Source organism: Protomyctophum bolini (genome assembly GCF_963924005.1).
Source record: "Protomyctophum bolini genome assembly, chromosome: 19".
Lineage (NCBI taxonomy): Eukaryota > Metazoa > Chordata > Actinopteri > Myctophiformes > Myctophidae > Protomyctophum > Protomyctophum bolini.
This window is the reverse complement of record NC_137880.1, coordinates 34,045,794-34,071,849: the sequence shown is the minus strand read 5'-3', so window position 1 is coordinate 34,071,849 and position 26,056 is coordinate 34,045,794. Positions and strand designations below refer to the sequence as shown.

The 26,056-nt window shown below is 41.3% G+C and overlaps 2 protein-coding genes across 2 annotated transcripts; one reads left to right on the top strand and one right to left on the bottom strand.

The window, feature by feature from the left end:
- Positions 1-866: 866 nt before the first annotated feature.
- On the top strand, positions 867-14,349 carry katna1 (katanin p60 (ATPase containing) subunit A 1). Its single transcript, XM_080790624.1, has 11 exons — positions 867-1,122; positions 3,381-3,540; positions 3,933-4,075; positions 5,391-5,547; positions 7,300-7,415; positions 9,455-9,560; positions 9,860-10,018; positions 10,492-10,618; positions 11,087-11,224; positions 12,272-12,398; positions 12,605-14,349. Exons 2-11 carry the CDS (start codon positions 3,382-3,384, stop codon positions 12,801-12,803), a joined length of 1,431 nt encoding a protein of 476 aa, XP_080646750.1. The 5' UTR covers positions 867-1,122; position 3,381; the 3' UTR covers positions 12,804-14,349.
- A 1,062-nt stretch (positions 14,350-15,411) lies between these two features.
- On the bottom strand, positions 15,412-25,726 carry pla2g7 (phospholipase A2, group VII (platelet-activating factor acetylhydrolase, plasma)). The gene is made up of 11 exons (XM_080791300.1): positions 25,435-25,726; positions 23,979-24,103; positions 23,093-23,243; positions 22,727-22,820; positions 22,354-22,422; positions 20,638-20,806; positions 19,932-20,045; positions 18,924-19,015; positions 18,121-18,291; positions 17,081-17,229; positions 15,412-16,881 (listed from the first exon to the last, which is right to left on the bottom strand). Exons 1-11 carry the CDS (start codon positions 25,496-25,498, stop codon positions 16,787-16,789), a joined length of 1,293 nt encoding a protein of 430 aa, XP_080647426.1. The 5' UTR covers positions 25,499-25,726; the 3' UTR covers positions 15,412-16,786.
- Between the last annotated feature and the right edge of the window lie 330 nt (positions 25,727-26,056).

Genomic DNA, 26,056 nt, shown 5'->3' with positions numbered 1-26,056 from the left:
ACTGTAGACCTCAGATTGAAGCTGTTTGGGTCTGTGGTGCAAATTATAACCCCATATGTACAAACTGAAACTACCCTTGCACTTCTAACATTTTTAGAAGTGCAAGGGTAGTTTCAGTTTTTTACAATGGATACATTTAATGTATCCATTGTAAAAAACTGTTCAATCAATGTCCTCAATGTATTGATTGATTGATTTATTAACAGTTTGCAGAATTACAGTACATTTCAAGTACAACTCAATACAACAACTGTTAACTGTGAGTGTGGACGACACCATTAAGCATTACACTTGTTTACAATAGGGCCCACCATTTTCAATTCATCAAAAAGTGACTATTTAGGCCTATATTCGTGCACGCGCGCGCATGCACACACACACACACACACACACACACAAATACGTAACTACTGTTGACTAAAGAGGGTGCTGTTTTCCATTGTTTTGCCAATGGTGTGTGTGTGTGTGTGTGTGTGTGAGAGAGATTGATTGATTGATATTTATTAACAGTACAAACTCAATACAAAGACTGTTAACTGTGAGTGGACGACCCAATTAAGCATTACACTTGTTTACAAGAGGGTCCACCATGTTCAACGTTCAATTCAAAAAAAGAGAGAGAGAGAGAGAGAGAGATAAAATAAATAATATACAGAGCGAGAAAGACCTATGGTTCTCAATCAGTCCCGTGGGTGGACTATCGGGCATAACTGAACCCAATTAACGCTCGATTAAGCTTACCGTAATTAATTCAGAATTAGTATAAATATAAATGATAGTATTTATATTTACGTCCATTGACTGCAAAAACATTTTGGGAGGAGCCAACAGCAAGTACCGGAAGTCGTCGGCAAACTTTCACCACCAGGGCTGATGTTTTTCGATGTATTTTTTTTTGTTTTCACTTGAAAAGTTGAGCAGCAGCAGAACCAGTACAACCAGTACATCTATAAAGTTCACATCACTGCAGTAAACACTTCAATTTTCACTTCGCTCTCTGCACTTTTCTCACTTTGTGGCTGAAAGGCGCCGTTCAGCTTGAAGATACCACTTCACATCGACTGGTCTGCTGTGTTTGTACAAACCGACCAAAAGATCATCATAACTCGGCAGGGTGTGGATGTAAGTATATATATAAGAACACTACGCAGGATGTTTTACACACTAACTATTATTAGTATTACATACTGTTTTTACAAGTCATTTTATTGTTTTATGCCTGCGTGAATCATTACCACGCTCAAATCTGGAGTTATATCGCGTTTTCAACAGGTGCTGTCAGTCAACTTTGGATCAGATAATTATAATTAATTATTTCATTTCGCATTAGTCTACTATTGTACTGTCACTGTCAGTCTGTCACCACATTATAATATCCTCCCATGGTAATATGAAAACGCTGCCTTGACAACAATACATCACAATACAATCACATATGGATACAATCTCTGGCGTTTGTTACACTTAACCTTGGATAAATAGTCAGGGGATATTAATAAAATCTGGGAATACATTTCCTTAACCAATTTGTTTGTAGTGGTTTCTACTAACATATCCAACATTGGTTTGTATTTAACCACCCTAGGGGAATTTTTGACAGCTGCTGAAAGTTGTGGTACCATCAACAGCCAATAGCCTATGGTAAAATGTTCAAATTTTCATTATACTTGAGTAAATGGTACTAACTGGTGCATTTATATAGCACCTTTTATCCAAGGCGTTTAACATAGTTTGTGCATTACATTCACCCATTCACACACACCAGCTCAGTGGCCTTGAGACTTGAGACTGGGAGGTCGGGGTTCAATACCTGGCCGGGTCATACCAAAGACTCTAAAAATGGGACCCAGTGCCTCCCTGCTTGACACTCAGCATCAAGGGTTTGATTGGGGGTAAGTCCCTGCGACATACTAGCGTCATGTCCAGGGGGTGTACTTGTAAGCTGCCTCACGCTACAGAAACAGGAGATAGGCTCCTGCCCTATCTGGGCCTCATGGCTCGGCAAGGCTACTTACTTATTCACACACACATTCATACACCGACCAAGGCAACAACCAGCACATCAGGAGCAATTTGGGCTTCAGTGTAGACACCAGGAAGACTAGCGAGTCGTGACTCGCGACCGCAGCAGCGGTATAGAATAAAGTGTCTTGCTCAAAGACACTTCGACACTAACTCTAGGGGAGCCCGGGTTTGAACTGGCAACCTTGCGGGTACCATCCAGCCACTCTACCCCTGAGCCACCGCCGCCCCTATTAGCATGTGACGTGTCAAACTAGGGGGTTTTCATGATTCGGAAACCATTCCAAGCATTAGTTTTGCACGAAAAACACTCCTTGGACTAAATTTGGCCATAGACACTTGCCCAAATGTGCTGACCTCATTTGTGATGATGGCTATGGCCGTTTTTCATGCAAAACTAATGCTTGGAATGTATTCGGATTTCAGAATCATGAAAAACCCCTAGTTTGATATGTCACATGCTACTTAAAGCATTTTGCCTTTCTTATATTGCTTGTAGATGGTACGCCAACTTTCAGCAGCTATCATAAATTCCCCTAGGGTGGTTGAATAGAAACCAATGTGGGATATGATGTTAGACACTTTGACAAACGCATTGGTGAAGAAATGTCTTGGTAAGAAATGTATTCCCAGATTTGACATTGTTCTGATAATATTCCCTGACTAAAAGGCTAGCATCTATCCGAGTCTGACTTACTTTTTGTATATGCAAATGTCAAAATCGATAAAATACAGTCTTGCTCCGACAGCTGGCAGTAGGCCGTTTTTTTTTTTAAAGCAAGGAGATGCTTTAGTTTAGGTCTTTAGGACAATAAGGTCGATATTATCTGATATATCAGTGATTATCAACATTTCAGTGACCCCCAGGTCACTGACCCCGATTTCATTAGTATTTATTTTTAATCCCTGCGACCCTAATCAATTCTACACTGTAAAATGCTCACGGTGAATTACAGACCTGGCTGTAGTAGGGGCCAATTAGTTTATCATGAATCATGATGTAACTGCATGGGGAATGGGGATCTCCTTGGTGGTCCGTGAACCTCAGTGTGAACTGTGAACCAGTGCTTTTTAGAACAGTGTTTCCAGACAAATTTCCATGGGTCACGACTGTGAATGTAAATATTTTATAAATTCTTTAAACGAGCAAATCTAGTGTACAAAGTGTACAAAATCCTGTGCTGAATCCAGCTCCACCCAGGGGGGTGGGGCCTCCAGGTAAGCTTATATAGACCCAGGTAGACACCTCAGAGCAAACATTTGTCTGCAGTACTTCCATTTCTGTCTCCACCACTTGATGCATTGTAAGTTTTGCATTGCAGTTTGATTGCTTCCTCTAACTTTGTCTGCAACAACAGAATGAGTCGTGACATCAGCGACAACCTGAAGTTGGCCAGAGAATACGCCTTGCTGGGGAACTACAGCTCCGCCAGTGTGTTCTACCAGGGAATACTAGAGCAGATCAAGAAGCATGCGTACACCGTGTGTGACAGCAGTCTGCGACAGCGATGGCAGCAGGTACTGCACCAGTATACTGTAATTCATGGCAGCCATTATTGATATGAAATAGTATGGTGAACACTGTTGGCAATGAGAGCCTTTCCCAAAAGAAAATCCGACTGCCTTTTTTTCACCTATAAAAACTAAGCTATGGAGACTGAAATTATTAAGTATTATATATTGTATTGTATAAGTATTGAATATAAAATGTGTCAGCAAATAAAAACTAGACTAAAATGTTAAGGAGGGACTAGTGGAGAAGAAGAGATCCAGTAGAACTGAAAGACAAGTCATCTTATGTTTGGTTGTGCTCAGGCGTTGGTTGCACAACTTGCGCTCTGAAAATTGAGCAACATTTGTTCGCTCCTCTTGCTTTATGGTTGTCTGTGACTGTCCACGTCTTTTGACAGTTGTGGCAAGAACTCAATGAGGAGAATAAACACATTCAAGACATCATGTCCACCCTGGAGCGTTTTCAGCTGAGCACCACCCCTGCTAAACCAACCAACGCCTGTGAGAATGCTGACATATGGCCTGTTCCAGTGGAGCCAAGGTACGACGAGTTGGAAGATGAAGGAGCTTTTATTTTTTTATTCAAAATGTGTTTTATCCTGCTGTAATTAGTTGTCAAGAGTAAATCTCAGTGCATCACTGTTCCCTTATGCAGGGTGCCCTCCTGTGTGAGGTTGCATAAGCTATTTGAGGACAATAACCCAATGATGTAGTTGGTAGACTAGTCATATGAGTGGGATTAGTACTTGTGGGTGCCTGGTGTGGGCCTGCCCTGTATTGTTAATCAGGCCAATAAATCTGTTCTCTCCCTGTTCTGTGGTGGTTCCAACTCACTAGTTGGACGGGAGGTGTTTTTTTTTGTTGTTGACACACTTGAATTCAAATCCTGATGTGACCATGAAGTTGTGTACTAGTAATAAGCAATTACCGTAACACAATCTTCCTATATACTATATAAAGTTATTTGTTATTGACCCTGCTAGAATTTTTCACCACCAATCATCAAAGTAAAAATATTTAGGATGACCGTCAAGCCGATTCTACTCTAAGGCTCAAAGAAATTAGAGAAACGGTTGGATGGCACTTACACCCACCTTCTAATGAGAGCGCAAAATCTCTCTTGGAAGAGCCACCCATCGACAATTCTAATATACGGCAACCTTCCGATCCAGAAGACCACTGCTACAGAGCTGACAATGAGGTTATATCTTGATGAATGAATTGCATTTTTATAGCGCATTTCCAAGTGCTCAAAGTGCTTTACAATGGTTCATTCATTCATACATTGGGAGGTGAAGCGGTGAACGGTGATGTTTCCTCCAATAAATGTTGTTATATGCAGCACATAGGCTTCTGTTTAACCACTTCAACCTGGTATCCCTGTTTGGGCATGTCACAATTTCCCCCCAAATGCCCCGACTTGAGAGAACCGCAGATCCAAAAGCTCAAGTTTTGCGATAGGATGCGCTGAGAGCTTGTTGATGGACTATTACTGCTATTGTTAGTCATGCAATAAAAAGACTTTGATGACTGCTTGATGTGATATTTGGAATTGATGATATGGTTAAGGATGCTTCAGGGTAGATGATATACAGTATGTAGCTAAATATTGATCTGCTCTTATTTAACCACATGAAACCTACATGTTCTGTCTTTCTGTGCATGTCATAATAGGCAAACGTACTTCTAAAATAGCTGTATTGCAACACGTTGCAAGCAAGTTAAGACCAGTATATTTGGTTAAGAGATTTGGTGCAGAGGTAAATAGGAGTGGCCCAAAATAGACACCTGGGGGACTCTGGTAAACAAACTATATCGGTTTAAGTGGTTAAAAGATCTTTTCCATGTCCCGTTAGGAGGCCTGCCAACCCGCACAAAGAGGGCAAACCTCACAACAACCGCCTGAGTGTGGGTGTAAGGGCACAACAGAGGAACTCACCTCGTGGGGCCAATGGCGACAGGGGGAAACCTCTCAAGGGCAAAGACAAGAAGGAGGCAAAAGATGCACCTAAGGTGAATAATGGTTGTTCTCTTTGTTTTGTTCCTTTTCAGGCACACCACAGATTCTGTTCTCTCAAAGGATGCTTATTCTTGGATACGCAGAGTGCGTGTATTTATAGATAGATTATACCTAATTGGTAATGTGTGACTCACTTTCAATACAGTATGTCTGGAGTTTACAAGTGAATGTGGCAGTCTTTTAAACATCTGCATCTTCACAAGCTGTTTCCACCAATGACTGTCAATGGTACATAATTAATGCATCAGTATTATGCCCAAAGATTGCACCAATATATGTATCTGTATTACTGGCCAGTACTGTAGCTGTTATACATCCCCTCTACGCTGTCTCCCTCTCATCTTTCGTGATTGTCCATACATCTTCAACCGCTTATCCGTAGTCGGGTCGCCAGGGCAACGGCTCCACCAGAGAGCTCCAAACTTCCAACATTAGTAACTTCCTGCTGGCGGATACTGAGGCGTTCCAAGGCCAGTAAGTCGATTCCTCCAACTGCGCCGCCTTGGTCTGCCTCGGGGTCTCCTCCCAGTGGGACGTGTCTCGAGGACCTCCCTAGGGAGATACCCGAGAGGCATCCTAACCAGATTCCCAAACCACCTAAACTGGCTCCTTTCCAGGCGAAGAAGCAGTGACTCTACTCCGAGTCTCTCTCACGTGACTGAACTTCTCACCCTATCGCTAAGGGAGATGCCAGCCACTCGACGAAGAAAACTCACTTCGGCCGCTTGTATTCGCGACCTTATTCTTTCGGTCATGACCCACACTTCATGACCTTAGGTGAGAGTAGGAACGAAGATTGCTTGGTAGATGGAGAGCTTTTCCTTCTGGCTCAGCTCTTTTTTCGTCTTTTTTTACTGTAACTAAGTGAATGGACTGCACAGCACAACCACCCTTCTTTCAATATGCCTTATTTTGCCCCACCCCAAAAGCGATTGTCCAATCCGAATAGTTTAGCAATCGTTGCTAATGATGGCAAGCTTTCGACACCTCGTAGCTGTCAATGTTATTTTGCATGGTTGTGTTGTTGAAAACATACACAGCTTAACGTTGGGAAAGTTACATGACTGACCCACCCAGGTGATGGCAATAATGCTAATCACTATAGTCTTACCGTGCATTACATGAAAACTCTGTCGGGCGGTCTAAAGTTGATTGAGTTGGATACTGTTTCTCCCTCTTAACACATCCTCGTATTTATAGTTCATTGAAATAATGTCGTGCACATTTTGTCCAGTGCTACTGCAGGCCTTGTTGACTAGATTTAGAAGTCATTTTAAAAGCTCTTGCTACTGAAATGATCGATTTCTTTAAGGGGTGGGGCTTAGCGAAGGGCTAATTTAGTCATATATAGCTGTATATTTTTCCCCATACACACAAATGGCAGTGCATATATTTAAATAAACTCTTTAAAGAACTAGAAAATGTCAATGTCCATAAATATAAATAAATAATAAAGTAGAAAAAAGAGAAATATGTCATATACATATTGCTACACGTCATTGATAAAAGTGACTTGAAAATGTGAAAGAATGCATAATTTGCATATCTAGTTAAAGACGAACCATCCTGGCTGTAATAACTGCATGCCACCAGTATAGGTGTAGGTGAAACACTATTCGCACTGTATGTTTACCTACAATCACACCCAGCCTGTCCGTCCAGTTTTTGCTTTGACGTGGATTCCATGTAGAGTAGAGACGACCCCTCAGGATATACAGTAACACCGATGTTTGTTTGCTTTGCAGAACAAAGCGGAGGCCCACGAGAGAGAGCTGAAGAAGTTTGATGCCACGGGATACGACAAAGACCTCGTCGACGCTCTCGAAAGAGACATCATATCCCAAACCCCCAACATTAAATGGTATGTAGGTGTCTTGACCCATTCAGGGCTACGAACCCCCTTTTGGTGTTTTAAGCATTATGTTATACTTTAGCTATTGAAAAATAGCAGATCTACAAGCTCTTAGCGCGGCACCGAGTGCTGCGCTACAACCTTGTAGATCTGACATAGAAACATGTTATGTCAGAAAACTCTCATGATTTAGGAGACATTTGCAGAAACATCCTCAGGTCTAACTGGGTTAACAGTCCTTCCTTCTGTCCTTCTAGGAGCAGGTCCATATAAAAGATGGATGCCTGTGTGCACCATCTAGTCATGTTTCCCACCGTGGGAATGCCTATACCAGAGTGTTGTTTAATTCATATGGTCATTTGTTTAACGTCAATTTATTTACTATTTTCGAGGATGTGAATAATATCTGACAGAATTTCCCAATGCCTTCAGTTTGAGATCTTGTGCTGGGAAATTGCCATCACCGCATTTTGATGAGTGGAAAGTACATTTTCGCAGACTTCATACTTGCATAAAATGTCCATATGCTCCACAGTACACAGATGACATTCCAACTTGCATCTTTCCATTGGCTTATTGTTGTTTCAGTTTCACCTGCTAAAAACATGTCCAATGGTCCACGTTGTTGTTCTCAAGTCATCAGTCATCAGCGCGTCATTCAAAACCCTGATAGGGTTGTGTAAAGACCAATGTATATAATGTAGGTATATAAAGTGTCTGGTTATATAACAAGACTACTTTTAAGTTTAGTTAGTTTGCAATTCGAGTAATCCGTCCGACACATTTTGCGCCGTTTCTGAATGAGCACGCTCTCTCTCTACGAGAAGCGCGCAGCAGCAGCTCCACTTGTTACACGGACATCAGTGACCCATTATGCTTTGCAGTTTGTGGTGACTGTGTAATGATTTTAATGTACAGGATTCTATAGGTCACCACTTTTGGTGTGACACACGGCACACACAGCTTCTGTTTACATGCTGTTGTCAACACGTGCTGAGTAACGACAAAAAATTTAAAATAGGCCTGTCTCAGAGCCATTCCCTGCCCCCTTTCCACACCCCCTTTCCAGACCTAGTGGTGTTGACATGGTGTTACATGTTAAGAGACCTACATTCAGAAGCCATTCACAAGGCTTTTTCTGAAGGTAAACTTTATTCTATTTGGTTTAGCGGTCTTAACATCTTGTTTTCTTCATAGTAATATTGGTCTTTTACATTTTAACATTTGGAAACGGCCATGGACCAGAGCTACTAGCCTGGCGCTGGCCAGACTCATAGCGAGGGTTCACTGATGTTTCCTCCCCGCATATGCGGGGAAGAATCTTCAGTGAATCCCTGCTATGAGGCTGGCCAAGCCAGGCTACAGAGCTACAGCCCTATCTGCTTTCTCTGCACCATTAAGGCCGTTTCCAAACAAAGAGCAATGTTATTATGAAGAAAACAAGATGTTAAGACCGCTAAAACAAATAGAATAAAGTTTACCTTCAGAAAAAAGCGTTGTTTATGGCTTCTGAATGTAGGTCTTTTAACGTAATGTAATGTCTATGGAGTGTCATCACCGCCAGGTTTTATTTTATAAGTTTAAAAAAAAAGAAAAATATATATCGGTATCGGTCGGTGATCGTATCGGCTCCCAAAAACATTATCGGAACAAATCTAGTGTCAATTATCTAATGTAATCCTTGGCGCTACACTTCCTCTGCCAACCTGGGGAGGCAGCGGACTGACCTTCCTTCTATGCATGAAGAGTCCAAGCTGCTGCTTTTCACCTGACGAGGGAGGATTTCCCCGGCTGGACGTAGCGTGTGGAAGGAACACGTTGTTTTCCCCTCCCATCAGGCACCCCGGCTGGCCAAGGGGAGGTAGTTTAGAGACCAGGATTACTGCATGTTTTTTGTGAGGGTACCTACCCTAGGGGACACGGGGAGAACATCCAAACTCTACAGAAAGGCCCTTTCGACTCATCGAGTAGATTTCTATTGATACGATTCACCACCATGAAAATGTGTTGCCTATCTATTATCTAACCACAGCTATGTATTTCCACAGGGATGACATTGCAGATTTGGAAAATGCCAAAAAACTACTTAAAGAGGCAGTTGTGTTGCCAATGTGGATGCCTTCATTTTTCAAGGGCATACGAAGACCATGGAAGGTACTATTGAAAGAGTTGAAGGCTATTCATTTATTTTATTTTATTCTACAACTAGAGTTGTACTGATACCATTATCAGAAATGCCTCTGATACAGTACTGCCTACAATGATGGATATAATCATTGTAGTCACCGATTTCATATCACGTGAACATCTAGAAAGTGGTAGAAAATGTGGTTGCTATTTCACAGGTCTTGGAAGTACACATAATAGTCTGGAGTGAAAACGATGACAAAGACGGTATAAAGTGTGTCCTATTGAAATGGGGAAAACCAATTAAACTGTGTGTACTATTTTAGGGAGTGCTCATGGTGGGTCCTCCAGGCACTGGCAAAACCCTCTTGGCCAAAGCAGTCGCTACAGAGTGCAAAACTACTTTCTTCAACGTCTCCTCGTCCACTCTCACGTCCAAGTACAGAGGGGAGTCGGAGAAACTGGTTCGCCTCCTCTTTGAAATGGTAAGGTCCTCGCATGTTGGGCTTGGTAGGGGTGGTGACGGAATCACAAGCTGAGTCCAGGTTCTGCAGTAGGTCTCTGCTGGGGGTTGAACCACCCGTTCAGTCCAGATACGAGTGGGACGATGTGTCACTGTCAAACATTGATGCAGATTGCAATGTTTAGTAATGTATCAAAATATTAAAAGAGGGAGTTGTACACACTCACAGTATTGGTAAATAATTTGTATCTCTTTTAATGACCTATCCGCTCTCAGTCGGCACATCGTGAAGATATACTATTTAGGTGTACAACATTGCTCTTCACAATGTATGAAAATATCTCAATACTATAGATGTATTTCTTTCTTTTTTTCCATTATTTTCAAAGGATCATATTATATAATTGGGTAAACGGTAACTTAATATTCCCCTCTCCCCGGTATTTTTTCCCCCTCGCTCTCCACTGATTGGTCCTTGTATTTGTTTTGGTGCAGGCACGGCACTACGCCCCCACCACAATCTTCATCGACGAGATTGACTCGATGTGCAGCCGCCGTGGGACGTCAGAGGAGCATGAGGCCAGTCGCAGAGTCAAGGCAGAGTTGCTGGTGCAGATGGATGGTAATATAATTTAATTATGACGGCAGCACGAGATAAACTTTTTGCCCTCGTGTTATCATTCTTTTGGCTTGGTAGCAGCAGATCCAAGAACATGATCCAAACATTACCAGAGGATGTCAAAATAATGTCCTATAATTGGCCCCTAAGTAAAGCACTCTGGATCTCAAAGATGTTGTTGATGGTCCTCAGTGGCATGCACAGACATTTAGAGGGGCAGGTGCTCAAATGAAAAAAGGGCATGTGGAACCGGCCGGTTGCCTTAATAGTGTGAGATTTATAGATGTTGGGGCCTAAATAATATATTAGAAGCTTTTTTTTATCAATAATTGATCAATGTCACCATGGTCCACATACTGTACAAAAAAAAGAAACGTTTTTTTCCCCTTTTTTTTCAAAAGGGCAGGGGTTGCTCTAGCACCCCCTAGTGTCTATCTGTGCCCACCACTGATGGTTGTTATTGTTGCATAGGTGTTGGTGGTCTATCAGGAGGCGATGAAGACCCCTCCAAGATGGTGATGGTGCTGGCTGCTACTAACTTCCCCTGGGACATCGACGAGGCTCTGAGGAGAAGATTGGAGAAGAGGATCTACATACCTCTTCCCTCAGGTAAACGTCTGCCTCTAGCAGAGTACACTGCAGCAGTGGTTCCCAAACGTTGTGCCATGAGAACAAGTCCCGGTGTCCCTTGGGTGTGAAAGAAAATCTTATTTACAATGCCAAATATCCAACCAGCAACAGCAGGAAAGCTCAATGTGAAGAGTAGGGAGAGGGGAGACCACCTCCCAAACACTGCTGATGTGCTAGTTGTATATTATTAACATTCTCTACCACACAGATTTGTACTCAATTAATCGAAAACCGTGTAATCGCTGTTGAGAAATTCTTCAGTTAACAGTTCTGTGGTTCTATCATTGGGCGTTTTTCGGTGAATGTAATGCTTTCTAGTGTCTACGCACAGGCACGGCCAAGGAGTGCACATGGGGGCCACCTTGGGAGCCACAGAAACGTCTCTGATTTTGCATGTGATGTGACAGATAAGATAATTTTATTCCTCATAAAAGATTCTTTCTTTATGATTATTGAGTGAAATTAAGATTCTCAGATGAAAAACAAAACGCTGCTTATTTAAACTAACCAGTTAACAGTTTCCCTGCGGTGATTAAACAATCGTGTTCCAGATCTTCCTGCTTGTCATGAAAATCCGCTTTAAAGGGTTTAATCACTTGTTGTGATGGCCAGTTTGCAATACTTTACAATACTACGACAGAGCGGAGAAGGGGCGCACACGCTGTGCGGAACAACCGCCATTGAAATGCATTGGGCCTCAATTTCCCAGAACCCTTCGTGTCGGTGCGACAGATGTTTTTGTGATGACGTCATCAAAACCTATCCCGCTCTGTCCGATGGAAACTCTGTATGACTTAAAACTTAAAACGCGGATTAAACCATGAAAACATAACTCGTTTTTGGGAGGGAAGCTGTTCCACAGTCAATTAACTTGTGTAAGTCGTGTTAGGGAGGGCTCCCTTCCAAACTATTAATACACTAAATAAAGAGACAATTTCAAGAGGAGAGGACTGCTCACTTTCAAATTCAAACGATATGAAATTACCGCACTGCTAACTAAGCTCAGTGTTGCCACTGTGTGCACAGCCGAGGGCAGGGTGGAGCTGCTGAAGATCAACCTGAAGGAGCTGGAGGTGGCAGAAGATGTAGACATGGATCGGATCGCAGAGCAGATGGAGGGCTACTCTGGAGCCGACATCACAAACGTTTGCAGGCAAGGCTCTAGGGATTCTCTTTTAAAGTCGATTTACTTTTTACGATTCATTATATATTGACCACTCGATTAACCACTCAATTCTAATCTCACAATGGTGTTTTGTTGTGCAGAAATACTGCAACTATCTGTAATGTGATGGTCAAGTTGGATATTAAATTGAATTTGGAGCCTTCAACCTTTTTTGTAATGTTGCACTGCTGCAGGGATGCCTCCCTGATGGCCATGAGGAGGAGGATCGAAGGACTGACACCGGAAGAGATCCGCAACATTTCCCGGGATGAAATGCACATGCCAACCACCATGGATGATTTTGAGTGTGCACTGAAGAAGGTGTCCAAATCTGTGTCGGCGTCTGACCTGGAGAAGTATGACCAGTGGATAGACGAGTTTGGATCCTGCTGAGAAATGGTCAAGCTGTGTGGGGTGGTTGAGGGTGTGTTTGACTGGTGTCGGGCTGACTGGTTGGTTAGGATGAAGACCATTCACACCTGTCCGTGTATGCTAGGTTGTCGCATTTTTATAAATTATTGTTATGCCAAGTGATGTTTGAGGTATTTTGTGAGATGGGCTTTATTGCGTTGGGTAGTACCTGCACTTGAAAAACGGCGCCTATTCACCTTGCTTTGCGTGATGTATGCAGTTCAAGGTGAACGGATGCCAGTTGCCACTGAGCATTCCTTTAGGATATATTATTTTCCCCCTTTGTTTTGGCTCCAGTCATGGACCATGTTACTTGTGGGAGACTATGCCATCACTACTTCCTTACCTGTAACAACTAGGGCACTTGAGTTGAGAGTTGTCTAGTTGTCTAGTTGTATTCTACATGTTTGTATCTACAGTAGTTGGCATAACTTAGGCTAGAGGCTTGCATCTCTAGTTTGAGGATCTTCAAGCTGCTGCTAAGCTTTTATTTATTCTTTTTTACAGTAAGAAAATATCAACAATTGCTACCTTGTACAATGCATTATCCCAAGTTCTGTGCAGACACTAACCAAGTCTCATATTGGCACCGAGTTTCCCAAGTATTCTGGACTTTTAAGGGGGGGATTCACACTATGGTACCGGATGCACACTCGGAACCACTTGGGAGATGTTGTGGTGGTGTGAATGCTGTGTACCGTTCCCGGGACCGATTGAATGTACTCGGATACGGATCGCTGCAATGTGAAAGAAGTGTACTTGGGTACAGAAGAATCAAGGCCGATGTGAATCATGGCTAGCGGGGGCCAGGCAACCGTATTCGGGAACAGTTTGAATCAAACAGTCTCGGTGTGAATCCCCCCTTAAGTGTCGCTGTGGATGAGGTGGTGTTTTCCTGTTGTTAGTTTGTCAGCTATCAAGCTTGCGGACATCATTCCAAGTAATAGGGTGACATAAAATAAATGTAATGTTATCGCCCTCAACCTAGAGGCCAGATTCTGATAACGACATGGCCTCCCTGTCCAAATGCAAGCTTTTAGGTGTGCAATTTGTTAACGAATCTGCACAAATCAAAATGCCATGTTCAGTGGCGTCAAAGCACCACTGGCTGGTTCTCACTTCTCAGTCCCTCCAGCATCTCCTGGAGTTGGTCTCCTCAGTGAGACAGAGACAAGTCGCTTTAGACGACCTGAGCTCTGTAGAGCTAGTGTTGGAAAGGAGACCATCTCTTGTCAAGGTCCTCACCAGCGGCTTGGGCTTGAAGCTGATGACTTCAGTAATGGAAGTTGAGTGAAACCTAAAACCTTGGGAGTCATAAGTCATGTGTGACTGACGTCATAGACTGAACAAATTAAGTCAGAGATCTATATTTCCGTTAATGGACAGTCTCGTTTTTATTCATTGCTTTCAGCTTTAAACATCTCTAAATTTTAATATACTGTATTTCTTTTTGTCTGTCAATCCGCCATCTGTTTAACTTCTACATTCTGTGGATTTGAATTTATACAATAAAATAATTTAAAATGTGTTTTGGTATCAAGAAACTTTCATTTAGGTAAATGATTAAAAACAACCAAATGACTGGTTAAAAAGAACCGATTAATTTAAACTAAATCTATCTATTTGGAAGGGGGGGGGGATTTCAGCATTGCTGATAAAACTTTTGCAGAGTGATAGGACAGATGGAGAGTCCGCACACTGCCAAATGTGCCTCCACTTTATTCAGATTAATAACTTTTAACATTTGATTCCTTAACCCATTTAGGCCTGACGTCGAAAAAAAAAAGAAAAAAAAACGTTCGCTCTGAAAGAATATATATTCAAAGATGTGTGCCGCATTTTTAAGAGTTTTCAAAAATAGCAGATCTACAAGCTCATAGCGCGCCACCGAGTGGCGCGCTACGAGCTTGTAGGTCTGCTATTTTTCAATAGCTAAATTATAACGATGCATAGTTAAAACACAAAGTACCGTACAGAATGGATTAAAGACACTCCATCACAATCCTGGTAATCCCTTTAGCAGACTACCATTTTTTTCCCTCTTCGCCACACTTCTTTGAAAGAGCTCTGGATTGTGAAAGAGGCCTGTGTGCATATCATTGCTGTGGTGTACCATCTGGCAACTCCTGTTTTGTCCATTCTGGTCTTTGAAGGCTTACATTTTCGGACCAATTTATGAACCAGGGCAGTGGTTTTCAATAGTGAGGTCTGGGGGACCCCTAGGGGTCATGTGAGGGATTGGATTCCAGGAGATCCCCAGCCAACAAAAAGCAATTTACCCTAACTATAATTCAGTACACTTGAAATTGTCAGTACAAAATAGAATTTACTTTTCTTAATATGTATAATATGTATCAATGTCACCATTGTGAATCTATAAATATAATTGGAGAATGTTAAACCAAAACTTATTTTCATATCTACATGACACGACAGTTAAACTCCTGAACTAGAGAACTAAAATAAAAATAATTCCAAAATACTTATTCATTAGCATTATGCTGTGGTAGATGAACTACCACCTGTGGTGTTGACTTGCTGATTGACGATGATGTTAAACATGAAACAAACTGGAAATCACCTGGATCAGTATATTTGTATACAAATCAAATTTAATAAGTGTACAAATGAAGAGATATAAAACAAGAACTGCAGAATGATAGATAATCAGAACGTGAAAAGTGAAATGTTGCATTGAGCTGTTAGAGGGAACCAGGATAGACGGTACTGAGTTAAGGCACATTGTATCTTAATTGAGTAAATATCCCACTAATTCCTTTTCCTGAAATCATGCAGTTAGTGGGGCTTTCTCCCAATGATATTGCTGAGTTGTTTGTTGATCACTGTTTCTGTGCAATCAATGGTGCTAGATAAATACCGGTAAGTCTATATTACTTGGCCTTAGTAATATACTGTACTACTAACTCAATTAAATTATCAAGCTATGGTTATAGAAAGCAAAATATGTATCTTTAATCCTATGGATTGGATTAGGATTTTATTTGGGGTCATGCCACATACAACCACACTGCAACCATAATCTGTCTCTGATGGAACTTGTTCCAAGTCAAGTACCCTAACCCATAAATACTCCGATACAACACTTGATAGGCATACGGTAGGTCTACAGTATGTCTAAGATGCTTTTATATCAATTCTAGGAGACTATAGGGCCCGATATACTTCAAGCACACCGACAATATCTGATCTACAAGATCACAAAGGTCCCTTTTCCACCGGGGTTGAATCGGTTCCGTTCTTTATTCCCGCCTCATTTTGAACCAAATTAATAGGTTCAGATGTCTAAATTGTTTCGGAACTGGTACCATACAATACTGTACTTCTTATTGCCCTGAAGTGAGAACCAAAGTGGACGCACGTCACTATTCAGGTTGGAAGATGCAGATGAACAGTTCTAGAACCAAAGTTCTTTTGATGGAAAAGGGGACAGTGCCGCGCTGCGACACGTTGTGATCTTGTAGATCGAACTATTTTCAGTGTGCAACAACGATTCGCAACTAAGTATAAAACACCTTTACAAAGCCTGCCACGTAATTAAAAGTATTTGTCTCAAGAAAGTACTGATAATGGTCAAGATTTGACAGTGTTACACTTTTATCATCTGTTCATACATTCGAGGCACAGTGCTACAAATACACTGATTGAGACGGTATGTTCTGCGATGATGTTTGTAGTCGGATCTGACACAAAAAAAGAAAACTAAGTTTGCTCTTGAGTGCTGACTTGGTTCCTTGCTGCCATTGCCAAACCTGAACTCTTTTATGGTGCAGTCATCCTAGTCCCAAACATTACTCCCAATCCTTATGACATACTGTCTTTGCTTGGCTGGACAGGGACAGGGGCTGTCCAAAGGGATCCCATACAAACGGGTATGCCCAAACCAAGTACAGGTCATGTCGTCATCAATATTTCACCAGTCATGGCACAACATTAGACGGCAGAGATCAGATGGCGGAGATATGAACATTGGTTCCTGGAATGAGGTTGTCATCTAGTCCATCAATTAGTGGGTCCCACTGGTTGAAATCCTTATCCATACCTGAACAATTGATTGACAGAATCAATAAGATATACAGTATGCACTGGTTTATCCATCGAGACCACATGTGACAGTAGCGTTTCAAAAGTACAAGAAATGCCAAATATGTTATACAAGATACATTATGCTCAAGCACATGGCAAGGTATAGGTGTGACCCTGGCATTGCATCCTGTCTGTGGATCTGTCATTGTCCTTACCAAGATGTCTTTGCAGAAAGGCTAACGATGCTTTATTGCAGAGGTCCATGGCGAGTTCTGGGTCAATCTCTCCCTTCAGCTTCATCAGCTTGCCGATCCAGTTTCCTGTGAGGAAGGTGAAGTCTGGAAAGCTCTGATGAACTGTACCCCTGACGAGGGAAAACACAGAAACCTAACATTACAAAATCATGAATGGAAATACTATGCCAAGTTAACATTATTATAAAGACTAGTCTAGAGATCAGAAATGTAATTTAAGCATCTTGACTGCTTGACTGCAATCAGCATACTCTTTCAGTAGTGTATTATATTCTGGATAGTGAGGACAATTTACTACGGTAGTCTAAGGTGACATTTAACCTAGATTTTCCAGAGTTGTTGAACTCGCCTTTTTTTGTATCTTGAACCTGCAAACTTGTAATGTCTTTACCTTGTATACTATCCAGGGGCGGACTTACCATTGGGCTAGGGTGGGCTACTTTATTTTTTTTAATGATTTGAAATCGTAAAGTATTGCAATCCAATTCAAGTAAGATTTATGTTTAGTTATTGTACATTTAATATTATGGTTAAAACATTGAGAGCTTCTGCTCTGCTGTCTGCAGACCGTGACGCTGTTGTTGTGGAAACTTGGCCCTGCCAATGTCGCTGTGCATGGCAGCCTGCATTCAGCGACTAGTCTGTCTGTCTGCCTGCCTGCCTCTTTTGAGGGGCTGGGTACCCCCCAGCGAAATTAGAACAAATACGCCAATTCTTTTCTGGCCCTTGGGAGGGTAAATCCGACACCAAGGATAGGACGGTGGCATTACAATCAATCAGAAGTAGTTTCATGTTGCCATGACATTTTTATATAAAATTCATTTAGATTTCACAACCCTAATTGTCACGCAAGCAAAATGTGTTCATTTGACAACCGCGCCGGTTTTTGGTTGAATAGTGCCATGAGTATGAAGTGCGTCCTGCTAGCTGGATCATGACATTGTGTTGTGACGTCACTCACTTGTCTTTTACTGGGAAGCAGCAGCTAGAACACGTTATACCTGATGGTGATCATTTTCCTCTGAATGGCAGCGGACTCCAGCTTCTTCATGCGGGTAATGTTCCCCGCCCACTGGAACTTCTCTGAGTTGATGAAAAAGATGGGCTGCTTCACCAGGGGAAATATCTCCTCCTCCAGAGGGACCATCCAGGCGTCCAGGGCGATGGCACACCTAATCAGAGAGCAGGAGGACAGTATGCAAAGGAGATCATTATTTCACCTCCTGTTTTCACATTGACACTGTCAACTGTCTGAAAACAACATAGTCAAAAAGCTCTATTCTTTGGTTAAACACTTTCAATCTGACATCGCTATTCTGGGAATGTCCGTAGAGGTGAAGGCTTTCTCAGTTTGAAAGACTATGGGCTATATTTTCTTGCGCCAGGCCTTAGCCCTAAACAGTTTGGGAGGTTGACGCGGTCCGCCCGCCCAGTCCTCCATTAATGTAGGATAGGACAGGATGGCTTAGGCCCGGGCAGTTGGTGTAGCCGTCTGGGCACCTAGGCTGGTGATCCAGCCTGACGGCGTGTCACAGGTTTTAGTCCCAATCCCGACCACCTTTGCTGCATGTCATCACCCCCCTCCCCCCTCCATCTCTCCCCCCATTTCCTGTCATCTATCAATAAAAGGCACAAACCCCCCAGAAATATCGGATAGGATAGCTTAAGTGACCAGTAGCATTGAGCTGTTTAAAAAAGTATGGAGATACAAGGTTTCCACCCAACACATGACTTTGAACCAGCAGAGACAAAACATTAAAGTGACCTATAGAACTGAAACAGGTGGTCGTTAAAATGCACTTACTTGAAATTGAGTTCTTTGCACAGTGCTTCGATGACTGTTGCTCCCCCAAAGGAATGGCCCATGGCAGCTATCCTACACATGTCCATGGAATTCTGAAGATCAGAAGGCATGAGGAATGTTAGATCTCAACAGTCAACACTAAACTAGAATACAATGTTCTGATTGAACATTTCTCTCTGATTGAAAATATTATTTTGATGTATATAGAGGGCAACGTGAGTTTAATGTCGTTTAACATACTTTAATGCAATCAGATAGGACCTTTCTGTTTGGATGTATGGGCTGTCAAGGCCAGAAAGTAGTTTTTTTTTACCACTCAGTAGGCATTCCTGCATAACTTTGGGTATGATGATGATGTCTCTATTGCTTTGGATTATTATATTTACTTCATAGGTATGATAGCTTGATATGTTTTTGTCGCTTTGTTGTGTTAGAATTGTATGAGCCAACTAATCTAAATGCTCTACAAGCATGCTACAATATTACTGTATTGGTTTTTATGAAGTGTGTTGTATATTCAGCTATAGTGTAGATTTGTGTCCTAACACAAACATTAAATTACCATTGACAATCAATGGAGAATTTACGTCATGTAGACATAAATGCCATTGACAATTAATGGAGAATTTACGTCATATGTGTCTGAGCAAATTGGCTATTTTTGTCCTACACAAATTCCCATCGACAATGAATGGATGATGTACGATGATAAGACTGATGATAATCACTTCACACGGTGTGATTTCTTTTAATTTTTTGGAAGCAGGTCCCTGTTGCCATGGGCAAAACGGATGTTTTGCAGACTATGAATTATAAGTACAAATGCAATTAACAACTTAAACATGCAGGAACATTCTCCTCTTCCTCGAATATAGCCTGGCTACAAGCTCATACGCTGACACTTGTGAGCTTGTAGATCTGCCATGTTCGCCTATATTTTGCCCAGAATAAGGATGCTAGGGTTCAAGTGGTTAATATGGTCATTCTGTGATCCTGATCCACTGGTACCTCCAGTGTAGTCCAGTCAAACTGTGTTTTCAGCACGTTTTTCACTGCAATCCCCGAGTTGATTTCAATGAGTTTATCCAACGCACGAATGCATTCATCTGCCCTCTGTTTCACCTGTTAAATGACAAGAAGGAATAGCTTGTGGTTAGATTCATGTTCATGTGGCTTGTGTATAATGCCCCAAGGATACAGAGGAAGCTATCTTAAATGTAACATATTATCAAATGTTTACCATGTTGATGTTCTCCACCTCTGATGGAGAACATCAACTAACGAAACGCTTCAATCTTTCTCTTACATATGGCCTCACAACTCCTGTGTTTATTGTATGCACACCTACAGAGATGGACAGGTCAGTGTAATGACCTTGAATAGCAGCAAAAAGGGGGAGCGACCGAAACGTATCTCTACCAATATTTATTTTGTAAGTGAAGACTAGTGTCATCTCTTACAAAAAAAACAAAACATCATGGAACACTGTTCAAGTTATCCCAGAGGGGAAAACGTGGCTCTACAAATCAAGGGATCCTTGACAGTACCCCATACTGTATAGAGAAGATTTGTCATGATTGTTTTTCAAAACAAGTGTTTAAACTGTTCCTCCTTTTTCTGGGGAGTCCTTGGAACCCCCTCAAGGACTCCTGGGGCTACCCGGATCCCACTTTGAGAACCGCCCCGCCCTACACCATCTCCGTACTACTCGTACCTGTTTATTTCTGAGCGGGTATTCCAGCTCCCCGTGCTGCAGAGCTCTGTAGTACATCCACTCCTCCACAAGGTTGTTTGGAGGAGCCGATGTGTTAGATGACGCTGCGTCTTCCTTCTCCGTCTCCGTCTTCTCTCGGAAATAATATGTAGCTGAGGCAGACTCGTCTCTGGATTACAATAAATAAACACAACGTGGTGCAGTTTCAAAACATTTTTTTTTTTAAATAGTATATTGTAGGCTGTTTTCCTTTTTTTCCTTATTAGACAGAAGATTAGAGAGATGCCACGATGAGTCACAGTTATATATATAACTGATTGTGAACCAGAGACCATCACCCTGACTAAGAATCAACTTTAGGACCACTGTTGGTATATGGGCTAAGATTATTGCCTTCGTTAAACTGACGTACAGTACTGAGCAGACACGTGATAACATAATTATGGGCACATTTCCTAATAATGACTCAATCAGGCAAGCTGGTACACCTTCTTGATTCTAACTCCACTTTCTGTGGAATTTCTTAACCTCAGACTTCCCAGTAACTGACAACATGTAGTAGCACATGTCCCCTCCAGCCATCTTTTCACCTGACATTAGGGAGTTTCACCGGTAGGGTGTAACACTGTGCCTAGCTGAACAGGCACCCTGGCTAGCCTGCCCTGTATGAGTCACTAGAGCAGTGACAGAGAATCTGTGCCCAAGAAGGCTATACAGTGCTCCATTTGCCTTTGTTAGAAACGCACCGATAGTTGCTGTTTCTCCTGTGTGGTGAACATAATTATAAAGAACATTTAATTTACATGATTTACAACTAATGGGAGCAAAGCTAAACATGCCTGGTGTTTCACTTTTTCTTTTTATCTGTTCATGGCAAGTACAAATTTAAAATGTAAATTTTTACAAATAGATTTTTCTGTTACTAACTAACCTACGTCCGTGCAACCGACAATATATGACTTGAGTCTGTTCCAAGTCAACCACTTAAATCCTCCCTACATAGTTCTGTACTTTTTCCCCTCTACACCAAATCTCTTCATCAAATATAGCCGATCTACAAACTCACAATATGCCGTGCTGCAATGGGTTGTGAGCTTGTAGATGGGCTATTTTTGGCGAATGCACACCCCAGAGGAGGTATGCTAGGGGCGTCAACTCCCTTCAATCAACAGTACTGACTGACTCACTGTGCGTCAGGCCATTATATTCTCCTCCATAGGTTTTCCTGCAGCCTATACTAGTTAAAAAAAAGTGATGACCTGGCCTGTGCCATTGTCTGCACACCCTTTCCACTTCTACTCTACAGATAAACAGACAGCCGCTTATAGAGGGGGGCGAGTTCACCGCGTGTATATGGAGATGGTCTATTGTTGCTGCTCACTGGCGTCACACACAGGCACCACAATGCCTGTGGTTTGAACTCCCTTCTCAAATATGAGATCTCCGTTTAATTTCAATGCTGTTTCCACTACGTGATATCGACAATGATAGTTACTGGCCCCTTGAGATTGTATGGCTGTCTTGTAGTTTTATTAATAGGACCAGTACCAGAATCGATCATATCTTAATTTGGCCCCACCAAGAAGCCCAAGTTACTTTTACATTAGCACCGAAAGAAACCTATAACTGCATAGTGAGTTATGAAGCATGTTTATACATCAGCACAATTTGTGTTTAATATAATGGATTGTAAATCCATTATATTATGTTGTATACCTGTGTTCTACTGATGCTACAATGAAGCCACGAGAAGCCAGCTCTGCACATATGGCTGAATACAGAGTCCTAGAAGGAGGAGGAAGGTGGAAAAAGTGCATTTCCATAACATCATTCCATACACTGAAAATAATTGCTAAGTTAACCACTTTCAACATGTTGTCCATATTTTGTCCATGTTATTATTGGGGAAATGTACAATTTTTCCCCCACAAAATAGCCAATCTACAAGCTTAAAACGCACTGTGCATTGTGAGCTTGTATAGATTGTCTATTTTCAATGCATGCCATTAACATATGACTAGGCATAAAATAGTGCTTAAGTAATATACTAAACGGCTCATAAACTGAGTTGTACCAGTGTTGTGATTACCTGAATGCTCCCAGTCCATGGGAGAAGATAACTACTGGATATTTCCCGTCCTTTTTAATTGGAACGTCCAAGTATGCTGGAATCTTAAACGAGCCTTTAAAAATGAAAACAAATTTGAATTTGAATTTTGAAATGAAAACAAAAATGAAGCTTTCTTGAGTTGTGTGTGTATATTATAAAATAAAATGACTGAATTGTTGAATTTTGAAACATAAAGCCTGGGTTCAAAATGCGCACCGCACACTGGTGTAAGATGGATATTAGATAGATACCGGTACTCTTTACATGTTCCTGTCCATTATTGTAGGCCTACCACAGTAGTGTGTTTATTTCTGAATAAATGCTTGCAAAAATAAATAAATTCACCAAAGAGGTAGTTGAAAATCTTTTCACTGAGCGTTCTGTTGATCTTCATGAAGTCTGCTAGACCATTGAAGTATTCCCGGCATGGAATCCAGTCAGGCTTTGACGCATTCTCCACCGCCTGGCCAGGGTAGTAAAGGCGGAAGAAGGTGCCCTGTTCCCCCACACACAGATTAATCAGTTGACACGATCAAGCATGATGCGACCACAAAGTGTTGAGTCTGTGACTCACTGCAATACTGGTTTCGTTGTAGAAGGAAGTGGTCATTACATGAGCAGCCTATATGCTGTAGTATAATATGCTGTGAAGTGTGAATGCCATGTTTACGTGTCCTGTCCTGTTTTATTTGATTTGATTTGATTCAATATATTCAAGATACAATTCACAAAAGTGCAGTACAAGAATTATCAGGACTTCTTAATTCCATTGTGATCCAAATAAATAGTTACAGCATGTGTTGACTAAAATCACAATAATAATGACATTCACAACAAAGACAATAAATTGATAATAAATAGAACACTATTCTAACTTGCCCATCAGCCAATTCTTAAAAATGTTCAAAGACTGTTCTTGTGACCTAACACTTAGTGCCGTGAGTGCCTTTTTCTGTTTTGGATGTGTCTATGGAGTTAACATTACTCTAATAGAACCCCAGTTGTGGTTATAATATTCAAATATGTCTTCCCTGTGTATCTTTGGTTTCTTCCTGAAAGCTTCCACGGTATTCCATCTTTAACCACTTTTACCCTATTTTGGGCAATTCCCCCGAGGAAAGAAGAATTTAAAAATCACAATAGAAAAGTGATCATGGACAAAAGTAAGAAGCTCACATCGCGTCGGAAGGTGCTTGTAGATAAGGAGAAAAGCTAGAAGCTTGTACATTACCCGAGCGGTGTGGTCCGTCATGAGGTCTGTGCATCCCACAGTATAGGATCCTTTGGCTGCCGGGATCCCTAGATGGTTACAGGAGTTTCCCATGGCAAAGAATCCGTACGTATACCTCCTCTTCTCTAAAAGGAAAACAAATAAAGCCATATGTGTCACCACAAGACCTGACATTTACAGTTGTTCATACAACAATGGAGAATATTGATACAGTGCCTGGCTGCCTGCCAATACCAATTCCTGGCACTACACTTTAACCCTAGTAATAAGGCTGATTACAAATGCCTTCTAAATCAGTAGTTCTCAAACTCAAAGGACCCCCAAATTGATATGTATTTTCAATTTCTGAAAATGTTTTGTGCCAGGGACCACCAAAAGAGGTTTGTGTTTGTTTTTTAAATACACTTTGAAGATTTTTTTCTTTTTTTGTGAAACCAAAATAGGAGGTTTGTGTTTGTTTTTTAAATACATTTTGAAGATTTTTTCTTTTTAATAGCAGATTTACAAGCTTGCAGTGCGGCAAAAGTGACGCGCTGTCAGCTTAATCATCTGCTATTTTTGAGAACCACTATTCTAAACCACTGTTCTAAATCCTGTTCTAAAATCTAAAATGACACAGTTGCTTTCCTGGTTTTGATCAATTGATCAATGATGATTATTACTCCCATGATATTTTACACAATAACATAGGCCAGTACTACTTGAATAACTGTATTCAATTGGGGTTAGGGTTAAATCTTGTAACTTTGCTTTGAATTATGAATGGTACTGAAATTACCAATCAATGTCAGATTTTAGTGTGGTGACTGTCAGTCCAATATTTAGCATCACTAACTTCTCTTTTTCTTTGAGCATTTTGACAATTGACAATGTTTATTAGAGTCGTTTGTTACCATTGCTGTACACACAACTGGTTATTAGCCTACTGTAGTAAATATTATTTATTGTTATACTACTATATTACTATACCATGCATTAGGCAGCCTTCCTGTGACGGTACAAGAGAACATATTGCACACATTGTCTCTTTTAAATGACTACGTTCTGATACTTTAATTTTTGCTCTTTTGAGCAAAAAAATAAAAATCTAAAAGGTGATTGAAACGTTCCCATCACTTTTGAGTCTTCTCTCGATGCTGTGTCATACTACTCTATATCTGTATCCCCTTCCCTTCATAGACCATTACAGTGACCGGCATATAGCTGGTGACAGGTTGTTTTACAGTCAATGCTGTTATTCGAATGTGAAAAAACTGTCATCATCGCTTGAGAGAATAACTGTACTGTAGATCTTCACCTGGCTAAACTGTCACAGACCAAACTATTCTGACAGGGCAGCCATCATAGCTGTTAAAAACCTAAAACTGATCAACTCCATGTATTTGGGCAGGAATCCAATTAGATGTAAAGTACAAGTCAATCACTACAATGAATCCACACTGTCTGTAAACTGTACCTGTCTTGGACCACTGGTAAATCTTCTTGGTTAACAACTGTACGAGTCCCCCATTAGAAAACATGGACCTCGATCGACCCCCCAGCAGCAGCAGGCTAAACAAGCTAGCTCGGTTAATTTTTATCTTCAGTAAAACAGGATTACAAACCCGTGCCTCCCGGAGGGCAGACAAGGTACTGGGTTGAGTGAGAGCGTGTTGACGCTAACTGCGTGTCACTTGCGCAACATTTGCCACGATTGCCATCATTGCCACCATGGCATAATAATGGGAGTGACTGGAGCATAGGGGAGTCCAAACTCCAAAGGGGAGTGGAGAGAGAGAGCACTGTTTGACACATCAAAGCTCGATCACATCAAAGCTTTTATTTTCTAAAGCTCTCACACCACCGTCAAAGTTAAAGTCAAATTCAACTTACACTTCCGGTTGGTGTTGGACAAAACAATACATTTTCTCTTTCTTTATAATTAAATCCCAATTCAATTTCAATTCAAAAGGAGCTTTATTGGCATGAGAAAACCAAAGCAATTATTTTCAAAATATAATAAAACAGTTGAAAATGGGGAAAGTATAATTAGTTGGATGGGGTACAGTATTGAATAATGTACATCTGCTATGTCACAT

Bases quoted from the DNA above. Each gene is read 5' to 3' on its own strand.
- katna1 (XM_080790624.1), top strand. From the start codon at position 3,382: ATGAGTCGTGACATCAGCGACAACCTGAAGTTGGCCAGAGAATACGCC. The intron at 3,541-3,932 runs GTACTGCACCAG...GTCTTTTGACAG, and splicing joins TGCGACAGCGATGGCAGCAG to TTGTGGCAAGAACTCAATGA. The intron at 9,561-9,859 runs GTACTATTGAAA...GTACTATTTTAG, and splicing joins GCATACGAAGACCATGGAAG to GGAGTGCTCATGGTGGGTCC.
- pla2g7 (XM_080791300.1), bottom strand. From the start codon at position 25,498: ATGTTTTCTAATGGGGGACTCGTACAGTTGTTAACCAAGAAGATTTAC. The intron at 23,244-23,978 runs GTAATGTACAAG...GTGGGGGAACAG, and splicing joins TGACGGACCACACCGCTCGG to GGCACCTTCTTCCGCCTTTA. The intron at 17,230-18,120 runs GTATAACGTGTT...TTCCCTCGTCAG, and splicing joins AGGAAAATGATCACCATCAG to GGGTACAGTTCATCAGAGCT.